At 32.8% G+C, this 18,908-nt stretch overlaps 1 protein-coding gene across 1 annotated transcript; it reads left to right on the forward strand.

Moving 5' to 3' along the window:
• Nucleotides 1-7,894: 7,894 nt before the first annotated feature.
• LOC145599021 (glyceraldehyde-3-phosphate dehydrogenase) lies at nucleotides 7,895-11,586 on the forward strand. Its single transcript, XM_081655432.1, has 12 exons — nucleotides 7,895-8,027; nucleotides 8,214-8,237; nucleotides 8,378-8,478; nucleotides 8,596-8,711; nucleotides 9,199-9,298; nucleotides 10,074-10,220; nucleotides 10,306-10,366; nucleotides 10,453-10,550; nucleotides 10,675-10,817; nucleotides 10,918-11,001; nucleotides 11,099-11,188; nucleotides 11,291-11,586. Exons 1-12 carry the CDS (start codon nucleotides 8,024-8,026, stop codon nucleotides 11,334-11,336), a joined length of 1,014 nt encoding a protein of 337 aa, XP_081511558.1. The 5' UTR covers nucleotides 7,895-8,023; the 3' UTR covers nucleotides 11,337-11,586.
• The last annotated feature ends 7,322 nt before the right edge of the window (nucleotides 11,587-18,908 follow it).

Genomic DNA, 18,908 nt, shown 5'->3' on the forward strand with positions numbered 1-18,908 from the left:
CCAACAACTGTTAATGGTCTCGCTCTCTTAAGGGAATGTTTCAAAAATAGCTGATGGTTTCCTATCTCAAAAAAAAAAAAAAAAAAAAAAAAAAAAAAAAAAAGCCAAAAGTACCAAAAACAAAACACAAAAAGTAAAAAATTTAATTTACACATGAAATGAAAAGTAAATTCAACAGAGAAAATCAAGTCTTCTCTAATGGGATGGCGATGGATCATAGGTGGGTCGGGTGATGCTTTATCCGCCTTCAACCACCAACGATCCATCTATCACCCAATCCATCCATCACCTAATTTACCTTCATCCACATTTGAATCATTCTCATGGATGAATTTGGTGGATCGGATGATAAATTGGGTGAAATAAAATATATAAATACAATTTTGCACTTTCTTAAATAAAATAAAGATTTGAAAAGGTATTTAGTTATTTAAAACCGTATATCTTTCTAATACTTGCTCATTTTTACTAACTTAATGACACGTATTAAATCCTAACAATGCAGGAAGACATCTATAATCTATAATATATTTTAAACTCAATGGGAAGGCAGAACTCACCACGTGTTATCATGACTAGGTAGATGATGTGACGCCATGTCATTTCTTGAGTATTTTTTTTAACCCCCAATTTAAGAGAATGTTTAAGGTGATTAATCACCACCATTATTCTCTTGATATATAAGTCTCATAACCCACCATTTAAGAGGATGTTTAAGGTGATAATGTAACTAATTTAATCAATATTTGTATTTTATCACATAATTTTTATAATAAAAATCTCATTTATAATATACATATAATGACCAGGGGCATTGCCCGGACCAAAAATTAATTAACCCGATACAAATTTATCCGAATAAAATATAAATTGATCTCGAATCGAGGCTGGTTAAAAGGATAATCTTAACCCAAACATGCCCAACTTGAATAGACTTGACCCATCGTGGGTTAACCCAACTCTATTCGATTATTTAGTTTGACACCCCTTAGGCCCTGTTCTTTAGAGCTGCTCTGCTCTGTCCTGCTCTTCTTTACTCTTTCCTGCTGTGCTATGCTCTGCCCTACTCTGCTCTGCTGAAATCTGCCCTGCCCTGCCCTGCTCTACTTTGCTCCGCCGTGTGTGGAAGCTTAGGGCCTGTTCTCATACGTTGAAATTCAGTTCAGTTCAGCTCAGTTCAGTTTAGCTCAGTTCAGCTCCTAATTTCCTTCTCTTATAAAATATTCAATTCTGTACAGTTCAGTTAAGCTCAGCTCAGTTCAGTTCAGCTCTGCTCAGTTCAGTTGAGTTCAGTCAATGAGAACAGGCTCTTAGCCTTGCTCTGCTCTACTCTGCACTGTCCTGTTATGCTTTTTCTCCTTTGCCAGAAGCTCAAAAGAATAGGGCCTTACTCCATCATATGGAAATATGATCTTCTAAAACTTAAATTTTGTGCCTTAGCTAATACGAGTAAACTACTCATAGAACTACATATTCTTAAATCTTACTAATAATTGGACAGAAGAAACTAGTAATGATCTGAATAAAATACTCCTATTTTAAATCACAAGATTTACAAAAGGAATATTCTGATGTAATAATGAGAACAAAGCGAGATATAGCATGTGTTCACTGCTTAGCTTCCTGAATTCTGATTAAGACCTGATCCCTTATAACTCGTTGGCCAGATTTAAAGGAGAGTGTAGATACCAGGCCTGGTTGCACGAAACTAATTTAAACACACTAGAAAATAATTTTGGCACACTCAATATAAGGAGCACAATTTTTAATGATCTTCTCACATAAAGATGCGTTAAAATTAATTTTGAATGTGCCCAAATGATCTTCCCTTAATCCCTTATTGCATCATTCTTCTTCTTCTTCTTCTTAACATATAAAAATTAAAAATAAAATGATGCACGATAACACGGTATACCTAATTGCACTAAAATATACTTATTGCGTTTGTTTTTAGTTGACACGTTATTTTAGTCACGTTTTTATCAATTTACAGATTCAACTATTAATATCTTTAATTACTTACAAACAAAAATTATTAAAAGAAAAATGATATTTTGATAATATATATCGTGGTGAATCCAACAAAACCCACATTATTATGTTTTCCATTACGTATAACTCATAGAACACGACCAAAGGGAAGTGTACGAGTAGTGCTAAATTCAAAACGTGTCAACTAAAGGTAATACATACTTCGTAAGAGTATTAAAATATTGCTTTAGATTTTAAAATATAAACTAGTTATTTGTTCGGCTGTCCAAGTACTGTCTCGATTATTGTACATATTTTGAATATACTGATTTTGTAATGATTATAATTTACAAATTAAAATTAGGTAGATAAAATTTGAGATTAATGCTCCCTCGGCTTAGGTTTTATTAAATGCAACACTTTGACCAGTACATAATATTATGCGGTTATTTTAAAATTATTAAAATACTCCGTATTATGTAAGTGGGAGCATTTATTTCGCTAACTATTTCTATCCATTTAACATTGTATTTGACCGGTGATTAAAATTAATATGGAATCTCTATTACATAAGCCAAGAGAATGTGGTGTCCCTCGTAAAATTACCTTAGTACCCGTCTTGGCTTATTACACTACAATAGTCTAATAAGAGAATAAATTTAATGGAATAGTTGAAAAGAATAATCCCACTTTTGCTCAAAGCAATCCCATCTTATCATTAAGGATGAGAAGGTGATGTTGATTTAGTTATTAAAAAGAGAACCAATTGAAAGGTGACATGTGGCAAGTCAACTTCTTCAACCGGTTACCAACTTAATAAACTAGTCAATGGATCGTTTTGAGAAAATTAGGGTCCAAGGTGGAATTTGTCTAGATTTCTCAAAGGTAAGATTCAATTTTACCTTATTTTTATTAATCTTCCTTGTCTAGTTTTGTACACAACATTGCACTATTACTATATACAATGCACAATAAATCTTCCTTCACTCAATCTCATAAAAATGAGAGTATAAATACTAGATAACTACTACTTGATTCAACGCCATTAAATTGTATGGGTGAGAAATAATCCTGAATCATGCTAAAAAATTCTAACTTCAGGTCCTTTTAATAAATATAAGTCTTACCTATAAAATTCATGCCTTTTTGATACACAATAATAAATAAAATTTATGCTGCTTAATATTAATGAATAATTAATATTCAACTTAATCTTGACTGAACCCTTCAGGTCACATCCAATCGTGTAACCAAACCGAAGTGACGAATTAATCCGAAGGATTAAATGAGTCAATAGAGTTTTTATGAACAAAAACGCCAGATTTCGAGCTTAGAGCGTTGTAAGTCGAGTTGAATTTAGAAACTGACGAGACAAAAAAATCAACCAAACAACAAGTCATCATGCGGAAAAATCCTAGCCTCAAAATGGCCTAGTCAATCAAGGGCTAGGAAGGTTAGCATTGCTACCAAACTACCAAAGCCATTGCCGCAAGGCAAGGCAAGGCTCGGCTGCAAGCTCAGCCTGCATTGCATGGCCGAGCAAGCCTTGCGTGCAAGGCAAGGCTAGCAAGGCCAGCCGTGCATTGCTAGGCATGCTAGCAACACCAATGTAATACCCCGTATTTTTTATGTATTTTATAAATTATTTATTTATTTGTAAAATATAATTATGGGTCAAATTATTTTATTATGGGATTTAAATAATAAAAGGTTTAATTTTTGGGTTAATAAGTATTCACTCCGAATATAGTCCATCTTCATAATAAACCCAATCATTCTATTTTTACATTTGGGCTACCTATTCTATTATTCAAGTCCACAATTTTTATAAAGCCCAAACCTACCCTAAACAACCCTACACTGTAAATAATCATCTCTTTTTCTTTCTTTTTTGCCACTCAAATTTTGCCTCCCAAAAGGTTAAACACAAATTTTGTATGCGGCTGACCACATGGTGCGGCAGAGGTTACTTGTAGGGTGTTATTGGTTTTGTCAGGGGTCACTTGTAAGTGTTACTTATATTCTGGGGTTATTTGTATGGGTGTTATTGGTTTTGATCGAGGTTTACTTATAGTGTGTTACTGGTTTTGTTTGGAGTTTTGGTTTGGGGTTACTTGTAGGGGTTACTTAGAATACAAGTAACACCCTACTAGTAACACTTACAAGTAACCCCATAATACAAGTAATTCCTGCCAAACCATGTGCCCTGTCGCACTGAACCTTTGAAGGTTAAAAATGGGCCAAAATTTTGCCACCCAAAAGGTTAAATGGTCAAGGAAAGCTATTTTCCCTTTTTCTTTCTTTTCCTTTCTTTTTCTTTTTCTCCTTCCCTCCTTTCTTACGTGAGATTTCACAAAGGAAACCCACTGTCGACCCCTTTTGCTGCCGCCTCCACAGGCACGCCGACGACCAGCCGACCACCTCCACCACTGTGGCTACTCCTTCTCTCTCCTCTTTTTTTAATGGGTGTTGATAATTATTTTTATGGTTTTGGTTTTATTGTTTAAAACTTGTTTAATTAGTATCAAAACCATATTTTAAAGTTTTAATTTATATTTTTAGATTATAATTATGAGTATTATTTTTAGAATTTGATATGATTAAAGTAAGGGTTTCTAATTTATTTAAGACTTGATTTTTAGGGTTCTTATACAAATTGATTTGGGACTTTTGTATACCTTATGATTTTATTGATTAATTGGGCATAAAAGTATGTTTTAATAAATTAAAGTTTTTAGGGGAGTTTTAATCTAATAATGTTACTAGAATTTTACTTAAAGTAGTAGAATTGTGATTTTAATGAAAGGGTTTAATTACCTATTAAAGAGGGGATTATTTAGGGGTTTTTAAATAATTTTCATAATTTTATAAGTTGTTTAAAGTGAGTTTAAGCTGCTGGAAATTGTGTGTACAAGGGTGATTAATATAGTATTATTGTCCCTTTATGTAAGAGATTTGGTTCGGGAATTGTTGTAGTGTACTCGACTATATTAAGAGCTTATTTGAGGTACGTACGCATATCGAAAATTTATTAAGCGTGTAGAAACATGCTAGGATTTATTTGAAGTGATTCCAAGTTTTCGTCAATAGGTAGAGTATTTATACAAAATCTAAGATCGTAAGATAGGAAACAATAATCTTCCTAAAAATATACCATATATCCTAACGATAAATTCAATAAATATTGTCTTAACATAAATAAACCTAAATATATTATTCTGCTAATAAAATCAATATGGAAAATATATCACACATATATTTTTCGATATGATTTGATCTCATATCTCTAACACCCTCCCGCAATCGTAACGACATTAACACGAATGTTGCAATTGGAAATTATTCACTTAGTTGATCGAAGTCGATCTAGATGCACTACTCTGATTTGATAGGTAGTAAAATAAAATAAAAGTTTTCATAGGTAGTAAAAGTGAAATCGACCTGTTTGACAGGTAGAAAAAGTCAAAATTTCCTAAACCTAAATATATTATTCTGCTAATAATATCAATACAGAATATATATAACACATATATTTTCCGATATGATTGGATCTCATAAAATATGATTGTAATTTATACAACTTTTCATGAGGGTGTTATGGATATGTTATTATTTCGTGTTTTTTTGTAAGAGGTTAAAATTAATGAGATCCAACATATTGCAAATGATAACTATAATTTGATTACCAACAACTTTATTCTATGGAAAGAAAGTAAATTGACTAGACTAAGGGTCTGTTCACTTCAGCTTAATTTCAATTTAATTCATTTTAGTTCAGCTCCAATCAGTTTAGTTCAGTTTAGCTCCTAATTTCCTTCTTTCATAAAATATTCATTTCAGCTCTATTCAGTTCAGCTTTATTCAGTTCAGCTCCAATTAATTCAGTTCAATTGTGTTCAACCCAAATGAGTTCAGTTCAGTTCAGTTTAGTAAATGTGAACAGGCCCTAAGAACATGTTCTGATTTACCGAATTGAACTGAACTGAACTGAACTGATTGGAGCTGAACTGAACTGAACTGAACTAAACTGAAATGAACTGAACTGATTGGAGCTAAACTGAATTGAATTAAACTGAACTGAAATTAAGCTAAAGAGAACACGGCCTAAATTATAATATGAAATATGAATAAAATAAACAATACCTAACTAACTATTTATACAATTCAATAATTTGGTTTTTGTTACACAAGGATATAAAATGAAATACATATACAAATTCAACAAAAAGAATCTATAAAAACAAATAAAAAGAATATAAAAAAAGATGCTTGAATAATTGGCTATTCGACTTTACAAATGGTCAAAATAAAGCTTAACTACAACTTTTCTTTCTCAAATGGAAGAATGTCATGAGCCATGCAACTATTGTTGGTGTACATAAAATGACACTTCAATATTTTAGTTGATCCGAAGATGCATACTAACCACCAATCTCTACTTTACCCTTCACCATCCATATCATGTCAGTATATGTCCACTCTAATATATCCACCACACACTTCCTAAAGGTTAATCTACCTACTAAGATTTTTATTTGTATACTTCTATCTTCTTTTCTTTCATTTTCCGTGAAACTTTTGTCCTTTTGAACTTTTACAAGTACGTACATTTTTTGTTTTGGAAATATGTTAAAAAACTCTTAGGGCATGTTTTGATTCGATTATTTTTAGTTTAATTCAGTTCTAATAAGTTCAGTTCAGTTCAGTTTATTTTAGCTCTTAATTTCCTTTTCTTATAAAATATTCAGTTCAGTTCAACTCAGTCAATGAGAACAGGCCCTTAAGAGGTAGCCAGTGAGAAGTGTGAATTGTAAGATAATTGTATTTAAGAAGTAAATTTTTTTTTTTTTTGAAGAGAGCCATAGGGGGGGGGGGGGTGAGATAGATCCTAGGATCTCCTAAAACTAAGAGGAAAGCTCTAACCACTTGAGTTATCCTTCTCTCTCTTTAAGAAGTAATTATGTTTGTGTAATGGGTTTAAGTTTAAATACAAAAGGGTCACGATGGATTATCTAAGTTAGCCTACAAGCACTATGAAGTATTCTGTACTCTTATCAATTTTGCTACATTAACACACATTTTGACCATGTTATTATCTTTTTATAAATTAATCACATAATTTTCTAAATATGGATTTGTTTCATTTAGTTGATTTCTACTTATCTAAACGCCCGTTATCTTATTTGAGCTCATCATAATAATATATATAAACTTATCTGAAGTGAGTATAGCTTATTCTAGTTATATGAACCTAGTACATACTTGTATAGTTGTATATAATATAATCAACACGAAGTATTATGCAAATGAAATGTATGCACCATCTAAAGAAAAAAAAAAAAAGAGTTCAAAACAAATTTTTTAAAATTCTTTTTTACAATGTTAAACTTTTTCTGTTTATAAATTCTTGTTGAGAATTGATCTCAAGATTCCTAAAATTGGGCGAAAACTCTATTAAACTGAGCTATATGTCAATTGTCATAGTCTCATTCTCTTTTAATTAGAACAAAAATACACCGTACATTAATTAAAACAAAATAATACGATTTGAGTAGACATTAATTAAAAAAAAAATCGTCTTGGAATTCATTTATTGTGGTGGTGGCATGACAAGAAGTATCACTACTTTACAACCACCGTGAAATACCACGCCAACTTTTCTCCTTTTGAGTCCTTTTAACATGACAAATGCTCACACGTCATACACGTGACCCCATTTCAACCGGCATCTCCCAAGTCCCTTCCACATCATCACCCCCCATTTTCAAAATCAAACGGCTACACAAATTACCATGCACTCGCACCACACTCTATCATACTCCTACAACCTTCGAGAATTCCGCCCCACCTTAACATTTCCTATTTCTTTTTCTTTTTATTTTAAAAATCATTTCTTGCTGAATAATTAACCGAGTTTTCCGGTCACCCTTCTCCTCTCCTTTAAATAAAACCCTAAACCCCCTTTTTATCTCACTCTCTCTCTTTCTCTCTCTACTCTCATCTTCAACAAACTCACTCTCAACCTCTTATCAACATTTCTCTTCTTTCCACCATGGGTATGTTCTTCAGACTATATTCCTCTATTTTCTCTCTCCTCCGATCTACTAATTTTCTCATTTTTCTGAATTTTTTGATGTAATTTGTAATCTTTTTTTTTTTTTTTCATTTTTCTGTGATTTTTGATGTAATTTGGTAAACTAATTTTTTCATTTTTTTTTCTGTGTTTTTGTTTTGATCTGCAGCCAAGGTTAAGATCGGAATTAACGGTAATAATCCTTCTTCATCTAGATCTAGTTTTTGATTATTTTTTTCAAATTTTTTGGTTGTGTTTATGATTTGATCTGGAAAAATCTGCAAATTTCGAGTTTAAACTGATGATTATATATGAATCTGGAAAAATCTGCAGGATTCGGAAGAATCGGACGTTTGGTCGCTAGAGTTGTGCTTCAGAGCGATGACTGTGAGCTTGTTGCCATCAACGATCCCTTCATCACCACCGATTACATGGTATAATATTCATTTTTCCATTTATATATAGATTTGTATTCGATTGATCTGCCTTTTGATTTAATTATTTAGATTTATGATTAATTTTTTTATTTGATTTGGTTTTTGTGTTTGTAGACCTACATGTTTAAGTACGACAGTGTTCACGGTCAATGGAAGCACCATGAGCTTAAGGTTCACGATGAGAAGACTCTTCTCTTCGGTGAGAGGGCCGTCACCGTTTTCGGTCACAGGTATAATAATATTATTACTCCGTATTAATTTTTAAAATTTTAAATCTGGAGTTGAGAGTATTATTTATGTGATTAATATTTTATTATTATTTGAGTGTAAAGTAGGCAATTATTGCAATTATATTTATAAAACTTGAGAATGATTATTTGCAGCTTTTAGAAATTAAATGTAGTACGGATTATTTCATTTATTTTTATGTTCTTTCAATGTTTGAAACATAGTCGTTGGAGTATATAGTAAGATAATGAAATGTCACTTCATAATCTACGATTTGTATGTTTATTTGGTATCTATTTGTATTAAAGAAGATATATGTATAATTTTGATGATGTTTTTCTTGTTGTTTGATAGTTTGATGTTAGTGTAGTGAATTAAGCAATTATGAATTATTATGGCATGACGAAAGTAGGAAGAATATTTTAAGTTTTTTCCTGGTTTGACATGACATTTGTTGACTTGTGTATGTGTGTTGTTTTTGATGATTAGGAACCCTGAGGAGATCCCATGGGGCCAGACCGGAGCTGACTACGTTGTCGAGTCCACCGGTGTCTTCACCGACAAGGACAAGGCTGCTGCTCACTTGAAGGTGTGTAATTATACTACCTTAGTTCTTTGGACTCTATTTAGTTAGATTGTTTTATGTCTTGTTACAAATGTATTCTGCAGTTTGTTGTTAGAAACTACTTGATTGTAAGTTGTTTGTTGTTAGAAACTACTTGTTGTTAGAAAATACTTGAGCACTTAGATTGAATTGTTTGTTTTTTAGGAAATTGTGTCAAGTTATTTGTTTGACTTCCACTATGGGTGTCTGGACTTGTGGTAATACTTGATTTTTGTGTGAAACTTAATGCGTTTTTTTCTGATACTTGCTGGTTTGCTTAGTTGACCTTGTAATATTGCAATCGTTGCATTAAAAAATAATTGAATATGTGGCCCTTTTTTAAGTTGTTATTTGTGAACCAGTCAAAAATGGTTGTAATAATGTAATTTTGCTGTCGATTTGTTGTATTGGTACTTGGAAGTTGTTTTTTTCCATGATCCAAATGCCTTTGTTATCTTGTGTTTTATAGTCGATAGGGTGTTTTCACTCTTGTATTTTGTTAGCAATGATGCAAAGAGGGGTGAAATTTTTTAATGTATGTCTTTTACATTTGTAATGTATGTCTTTTACATTTGTAATTTTTTCCTGAGATAGCAATCATTAAGGCGTGATCATAAAAAGTCTGTAGGTTGTTTCTTCTTTACGAAGATGCTTCATTGTTCGTTTCTATTACTCTTAGCTTTTTTAATTACTGTGAATCATTGTGATCAAACAGTTGTTAATTTTTGCTGCTAACAATTGATTTCTGATTTGATTATAGGGTGGAGCCAAGAAGGTCGTTATCTCTGCTCCTAGCAAGGATGCTCCCATGTTTGTTGTTGGTGTTAATGAGCATGAATACAAGTCAGAGCTCAACATTGTTTCCAACGCCAGTTGTACCACTAACTGTCTTGCTCCCTTGGCTAAGGTCTGTCCTTGTCTTATTTTGGTGCATCACTCCTTTGAGATTGATTATATAGAAGTCTTACACTCTGTCTTGTTATACGGTTCAGGTGATCAACGACAAGTTCGGCATTGTTGAGGGTCTTATGACAACTGTTCACTCCATCACTGGTGAGTCTTGTGATGACTGATGAATAATGGTCCCATTTGATTATTTTGCATAATTTTCTTAATTTAATTGATTAATTTATGTTCAGCCACCCAAAAGACCGTTGACGGTCCATCAGCTAAGGACTGGAGAGGTGGAAGGGCTGCTTCCTTCAACATCATTCCCAGCAGCACCGGAGCAGCTAAGGTATTTTTTGTCCAAACAATTTGCACTGTTTTTTTATACGAAGTACTCGTATATTATTGTAGAACGTATTGTTTCTTTGAATGTTGCTTGTAATGAACCTGACAATTGATGTGTTTTCCTTTAGGCTGTTGGAAAGGTGTTGCCAGCTTTGAACGGAAAGTTGACCGGTATGTCTTTCCGTGTCCCCACTGTTGATGTCTCAGTTGTTGACCTTACTGTCAGACTTGAGAAGGAAGCTACCTATGAGCAAATCAAGGCTGCCATCAAGTAAGCTACTATTAATTAACCACCTTAAATGATATCATGTTCAGTTAAACTATGCAGTGTCTGATTCTGAATGTAATCTCACATCTTTTTTGGTTATCAGGGAGGAATCTGAAGGCAAGATGAAGGGAATCCTCGGATACACCGAGGATGATGTTGTTTCAACCGACTTTGTTGGTGACAACAGGTAGGATGTCCATTCCATCTACTATGTGTCTTTTCTTTTTTGCCAATATAGCTTTAGTTTACCATGAACTAATAATCGGTTGTGCATCTGTCCACAGGTCCAGCATTTTCGATGCCAAGGCCGGAATTGCTTTGAACGGTAACTTCGTGAAGTTGGTTTCCTGGTACGACAACGAATGGGGTTACAGGTACTGTGAACTTTTCAACTCACTACTGGTACTTCATTGATTACCCTTTCAAATGTATGATAAGTTCTGTTTTGTTAACCGTTTCCTGTAATTGTTTTGCAGTTCCCGTGTTGTTGACTTGATCCGCCACATGTCAAAGACCCAGTAAGCTGGTTGAGTTGCTCAGGCATGGTATGCATTGGTGCAGTGTTTACCTTGATATTTGTCAAGTGATGGTTGATTTAGAGAATAAAGCGGAATTTTGTGAAAGGGAACTTTCAGAGCTTTGTTTAGTTTTTTTATTAATAGGTTTGGCAAATTGGGTTGTATCCCTTAGTTATTGTCCATGAATTTGTGGCCTATTAATGGCGTTGTCAAACGTTTCTTGCACTTTATAAATAGCTTCAGTTTTTTGAGTACTTTAATCTTGTTTTAATGTTTGCTTATCTGTCACGTCTAGATGGCTGCTAATCATACAAAGGAAGTGTCAATAATTGATAGGTTTCATTGGGAACATGGTTTAAGAATAACTAGCCTTTTGTCCCGTGCAATGCACGGGTTGTTCATAGATAATTGTATTGAGAGATGAGTGAGGAAATATCAATAAATTAGTATGGGTGTAATATGTAACAAAAACCATGATTAAAGAAATTTATCTTTTTAGACTTTGATTCAAAATGAAGCTTTGTAAAAAAGAAGGTGAGGGGAACTAAAATTAAATAAGAAAAGAAAAAGGTTGAATTGAAGAGGGGAGATGAAGATGAAGGATTTAATGAAAGAGTGAAGAAAGATATTGTAATAAAATTTTTTTTTTAATATATAAGATGATATGTGGCACATTGGCTTGGAAAAGAAGATGGAGAAGTGTAATAGGATGAGGACACATGTCTTTTTGGTTTGAGTTTTTAAATACTAAAGTATAGAGTATAGATTAGAGGGCATAAACTGAGTTGTGAAATGTAATTAAAATATTTGTGGGAGTTGTAACTCCTTAACTAATGTGGGACATAGAGATTAGTTATACACCATGGTGATTTAACAGAAGAATTGGTTCCACAAAGTATACCCAACTTGATTTGGAAACTCACAACTGATTGAATTAACTTCCTTTCAACTACAACTGATTCTGAGACTAAATCAAACTTACACTTTGTACCTGATTAAGGAACTGATTTCAGTTCGGTTTTTGATCATTTTACAGACTTGACTTGTCACTTTTGAATTCACGTTTGGGTTAATGGTCCCGCACACTCTTACTTGTATCTAGTTTTTGCCTTTGAAGATGTTAAAGTACCGCTTCATTATCCATCGAGCATCTCTAACACTTAACCCATGATTTTTTTTTTTTTTTTTTTTTTTTTTGAAGACACTTAACCCATGATTTTAATTCAAAACAAGTACGGGATAGGGAACCTGTCTTATGGTTGAGTTATTCTCCCCAATCACAATGAAGTAATACTCGTATTATTACTCTATGTCTTTTTTTATTTGCATCAGTTTAACCGGCACATTTACCGAAACGCAAATTTAACCATTAATGTCTTCAATTGTTTATTACTCCCTCCGTTTTTTTTATTTGCATCACTTCCCATTTTTGTTTTTTTTTTTTATTTTTATTTGCGTCATTTCTATATATAGTATAAATTATATTTCCTCCGTTTTTTTAAGTTGACACCGTTTGGCTTTTACATTATTCGCACAACACGCTTTGACTCATTTGTGTGGTTTATAGATACGATAAAACATATTTATGTGCGATCTTATTTGAATTGTTTCAATGTATATTTTATTAATATCCACTTTTTATATTTATACAATGTTAATAATTAGAGATATTAATCGTTTAAAACATGCGTTGGCAAACGTGATAATAAAAAGGTGTCAACTAAAAAAAAGTATTTTATTAATTCTCTCTCTTATTTTAAACCCCACTCAAATTAATTTACTCCCTCCGTCCTAAATTACATTCCTCTTTGAAAATTTACACCGGAATTAAGGAGGGAAGAATAAGACAAATAACAATAATTAGATAATGCAATGGGAAGTACAAAGATAGATTAGTTATTGTTCATGACATGTCATCAATCCTTTGCAAAAAATAAGGACCAATCACATGCTCTTAATTGAAAATTTTTAACCAATCACATTCATTGTAATTTGGCACAAGGATTATGAGTGAGGTTAGGTAAGGATGAGTGAGAAAGCATTAAATATAAAACTGAAAAAGAGAGTTGATTTACTAAAAAACTTACCAAAAATAAAAATGAGAAATGTAATTTTGGAATACAAAAAATAGAAAGGAGTAATGTAATTTAGGGACGGAGGGAGTATCTTTTTTCTGTCATGGCCTCTACTACTATCTCTCATATACGTTCACTTTCATGCCCCAACATTACTTTCACCATATTAATTTATTCACCCACTCACAATATTAAATTACTTTTCTAATAAAAAATAAAAAAAACGAAGGGAGTAGTAAAAATTGTAACAAAATTGTATTATGAAATTAGACAATTATGACTAATCTAATGATATATTATATTATAACATTTATTTACTTTATAGAGGTGGAAAAATTAAGTCAACCATGGTATGTGAATAGTGCAAAAATTAAACTGATGTATTTAAAGTAAAACAGAGGGAATATTTTATTAATAGTTACTGTTATAAACTTTTGTATACATCCGATAGTAGTGTACATTGAGATAACTTTTATTTAATTTAGGGTAACTTTAAGACCTTTTTTAAGGTAACTTTTATATAACATACTTCCTTAGGTAATTTTTACTTGACCCTCTTTGACTTTTAGGGCATGTTCACTTCAACTTCATCTCAATTCAGCTTAGTTCAGTTCAGCTCCAATCAGTTCAATTCCTAAATTCCTTCTCTCATAAAATATTCAGTTCCATTTAATTCAGTTCAATCCAATTCCTAATTTCCTTCTCTCATAAATCAGTTCAGCTCCAATCAGTTTAGTTCAGTTCAATTTAGTAAATGTGAACATGCCCTTATGTTGGAGTTGGTAATGCAACCGGAGATATTTGTTCTCATTTGGTTATAGACTCGTTTCGCAACAATTGATACATGGTCGTGTGTCTAGTACTACACGATCGTGTGATAGCTCTTGCATATGAACCTAACTAAACGACCGTGTCCTCTTTCCTACACGACCGTGTAGTAGCTCTTGCATATAAACCCGACTACACGGCCGTGTGTTCTTTCCTACACGACTATGTACTTCCGCGGACAAGTTTTTACTGCACTATCACCATGTACCCTCACCTACACGATCGTGTACGGCTGCAGTAAAGAGGAAGTTTATATTTATTAGGTTTCTTTTGGAGGTTTTATAAATCTACTACTACTACTACTACTACTACTACTAGTACTTTTCACATATGTTCTTTTTCAAGGAAAAAAGAAAAACCTAAACACTAAAACTCAAACCCACCTTTTTGAGATCTGAGCATTTTTTGAGCAATTCCAGCCTTTGATTCGGGTACACAAATTGCAAAAGGTAGTTGTGTAAAACTTGGGGAGCGTCCGTCAACAGAAAACCTGTATCGGTGGTGGCATATTTTGCTTCTAAGGAAGTGGGTATCAAACCACGACACAACGAAGGAGGAAATGTCTATGATTCGAGTATGACGATCGAATTTGTTCCAAGGGAAGTTCTTGATTTGTCTATTATCATTCATGGAATCAATAGGTATTTTTCCAACACCGTACACTATTCACCACCTTTTCTTTGACTGTGTTTTGCAATTAGTGTGTAAGGAAAAACATATTCATGTGAGATTTTTATCAGGTACCTTATATATACTGTGTAAAACATATGCATTGACAAATGTGATAAAAGATTCAGGTCAAGTAAAAAAACAGAGGAAGTGAATAACTTTTATTTATATCAGGTACCTTATATATACTGGGTAACTTCATTCATTACAGGATAACTTTAGATTATTTTTAGGTAACTTTATATTGTACATCTGATTTTTAAAAATGTTTGATTGTAAGAAAGTGCTCCTTCCATTCCTATTTACTTGTTTGAAAATTAATATTTTTCATTGCATACAAGTACATTAGTAACTTTTGCATGTACTTGTTTGACCATTAATATTTTTCATTGCATACTTTTAAAAATTATAATGATGGAATTTTAATAAAGTACTTGATGAGACGAATCAAATAAGACCCAATATGACTATATTATGTCTTATATATCGAGATTAAATTAAAATATTTTTTTATATTATAAATAAAGTCAAAAATCAAACCGTAACAAATAAGAGTATACCCAATGGATGACCCAAAATATTTGGTCATGGATTATTATATTATTATTTTCTCTTTCCACTTATCCATAACCAAGTCACATGACCAAAAACTCCCAATGGCTGACCAAAATAACTTTGGTCATGATTTTCTCTCTCCTACTTTTTTACCATACTCCCAATGGTTGCCATTTTCTTCTTCCAATAATAGACTGCCACTTGTCATTAACATTTTTATGACCAAAATTTGAGCTAGGTCATCTTCAAGACCAGGTCATGACTCTCTCTCATCCAATTTTTTCTTTGTTTTATTTTTTTAATATTAAAACTCCCCTCTCTCTCCTCATGACCAATGACCAGGTCATCCATTGGCCTCACTCTAAAAAGGAACGGAGAGCGTATAAATTAAATAAGAGAAAAATAATGCAATGAAGGTGGATGGTTGGGTATTGAGTTAGTGGACTTGAAATTTCAAGATAGCTATATATATGTTGGTATCATACCTAGTAGACAAAAGGCGTTGACATTTCATTTTTTAAGTGTTATAGTTTGACATTTTTCAGTCCTTCTTTCTGTCTTTAAATGTTTAGTCTACTTTCTTTTTTTATCCACCCCTTTAAATACTCGCACGTGAGAGATTAAAATAATAGGATGTGTCCTTGACAAAAAAGAAATATACACATTAAATGACTTAAGTAATCAGGATTTATTATTATGGGATTGCTTATATTGTCATAAGCACTCATTTCTATAGTTTATATTGGATGCACATCGGTTTTGTGTTGTTGGGTGCATCTTGCTTATTGTTGGTGTTATTGCGGTCAATTTTGTCTTTTATTAATAGAGGCTTAGAAAACTCAATACCCAAAATCATGTCTTAAAATGTGGGTTCAATCAAATTGTAACACTTAATAAACTCGATAGCGTAATTATAAATTTTAGAGCTAATCATAAATGGATGACCCTGTAGGTTATTTTATTTGTGTAGGAGGAGTCCCTCGATTGTGGTTGAGTTTAGTAGCCGTACCTTATTGTTCTCGTGATCAAGGTACGTATAGGTAGCTAGGTCCTTGATAAAATTTTGAATGCGTGTTTTGCACAAAGGGGCTAGATCGAGCATTAGAGGATGAGGCCCATCATGGGCCTCATCACTCTAGGTGGCCGGCCATATGGAGGATTAAAAGAGGTTTTGGGCTTTGTGCCCTAGTCTAATTATAATCAGATTATAAATAGACTAGGTGTCTGGGTTTGCAAGCAAGAAGTTTACTGATCTTTTGATCAAACCCAAATTAGCAAACACGAAACCCAACCCCTCTCATACTTCTCTCTCTCACGGTTCTCTCCTCCTCCTCGGCGCCGGTGGTGTCTCGTGGTGGTGGTTTGTCCGAAAAGGTGGTGATCGCGGTTTTCCTCAATCGCTCGACCAATCTAGTATTGGTGGATGGCTTGTTCGAATCTCGTGGACTAAGTAGAGGAGCAACACTTGAGGCTCTATTCTCTCCCTGATTTGCCTGTCGAATAGCTACGTGGAATTCACGCTTCAAAGGTATGATTATGTGTGTGAAATCTCCCTCTACGTAAATATTTTATTTATACGTATACAGATACCGTAGAGATAGACTTGGGCGTATTATCGCCACGTGAAAACGTAAGGCTTAATTAATAACTCAAATTGCAGCGGAAAAATAACTAACTTTTATTAATAATATGAATAACCATAATAACTATTTCAAAACAATCCAATAAAAAAACTCCATAATAAATAAAATTAATTCCGAACTATGTGATCCCAACCCCGACTCTAGCATGCGCACGAACAACTCCACACCTGAAATCAAGACTGCTTACCAGTAATGGTAAACAGGGCGAACCAAAAGAAAGAGGAAAACAAATTAGCAAAAACGCTAAGTACGTATAAGTGAAAGACATGCATGTAAATACTTTTATTAGGCAAACATGCTTTCGAAATAATTATTTAAATTAAAACCTGCCACAAGTCATTTTCCAAATTAAACTTTCCAAAAATAATTAAACCTTCCAAGGGTAGTAATCCAAACCAATAGATTTCCAATTTATAAACTTCTGAATTTTTTCAATATATTTCTAAACCAATTTTACTCACCTAAGTGTGCACACCCCCAAGCAAGTTATACTATACTCGAGGAAAGACCATATCATACAAAGCTCATGGTCTTACTTAACCACTAGAGGGACAATTAAAATATCAAATACTCGGGCTCACAATGAGCTACAAATTAATTAAACCAAGTGATTTATAAATTGGACAACTTTTATTAAATCAAACAACACCTTTTCAAGATCAAACCCTTTAAATCGTAAAATCATATATTTTAACTCATCATGAAAATCATTAACTTAAATATTCATACATTTATTCAAACAATCATTAAAACAAACATTATACCACTGACCTTATAGGATCCGTCTAATTGGGCTTTGGCCTGTTTTACTAGTCCAAAGGTCGTTAGTACCTCTAAATATGATATAACGATGACCCAAATATATGGACTTAATTATCTCCATAATTTGATCCATTTATATATCTAGTAATTGCACACGACGAAGACATAACTCCTTCAGACCCAACTTAAAAACGGTATAGGTTGTCAATAGGTTTTCAATTGCAAATTGACTCGTAAAAGTTTGCTTTATATTGAAAAGCCCATCTCAATTTTGCGGGGTTGAGCATAACTTTTATTTTCATCTAACCCAATGTTTGATTTTTTTTTTGAGTGGAATAGGAAGGAGTGATTTCATTAAATAATAACCATTCGACACTTACAATTATCCCTTAAGAGATCTTAATTCTCAATACAAGAATTAAACACCCTTAAACTAATGACATCACTTCTGAACTGCTCCTGAATGATTTTCGATGTCTTTGGATCGTTCTGAACGGAGCTCCATTGATGTATAGTAGCAAAAGGGATAAAACTTGATTGGTCATCAAGATCTGCAAATTTGCAAGACGAATCTTCTAAATCTGCACCCCTATACCAATAGACCCGCAATTCCACAAATTTGCAATACGAATCTTTCAAATTTGTATCCCTACACACACTAAATACAAACAAACAAACAATACTAAATCGTACATGGAGATATTGACTATAATCACCATACTAATAGTTACTTTTATTAGCTAAATCTATTAAATTAAGGAAATTTTGTCAAAAACTACCAATTAAAGCACGTGTTTTGAAAAGAAATACCTATTAATTTTTTTTTTAAAAGAACTACCACAAAGATGTAAAAATTTTAACTAGCACTACCACTTTAACAATTTTGGCTAAAATCTCCGGTATTTAGGTCTCACTTTTTATCACTTTTTACCTTTATGAAGGGTAATTTAGTCAATTTAGATGATGATTTTATGAGGTAAAGGTAAAAAGTAGAAGCTACATGCCGAATATTCTAGTTGGAATTATTAAAGTGGTAGTACTACT

Source organism: Chenopodium album, chromosome 20 (genome assembly GCF_948465745.1).
Source record: "Chenopodium album chromosome 20, dcCheAlbu1.1, whole genome shotgun sequence".
Lineage (NCBI taxonomy): Eukaryota > Viridiplantae > Streptophyta > Magnoliopsida > Caryophyllales > Amaranthaceae > Chenopodium > Chenopodium album.

What these genes read in the sequence shown, in the direction of transcription:
- LOC145599021 (XM_081655432.1), top strand. An exon ending in AGGCTGCTGCTCACTTGAAG is followed by an intron (nt 9,299 to 10,073) that starts GTGTGTAATTAT and finishes ATTTGATTATAG; the next exon opens with GGTGGAGCCAAGAAGGTCGT. An exon ending in GTCTTGCTCCCTTGGCTAAG is followed by an intron (nt 10,221 to 10,305) that starts GTCTGTCCTTGT and finishes TATACGGTTCAG; the next exon opens with GTGATCAACGACAAGTTCGG.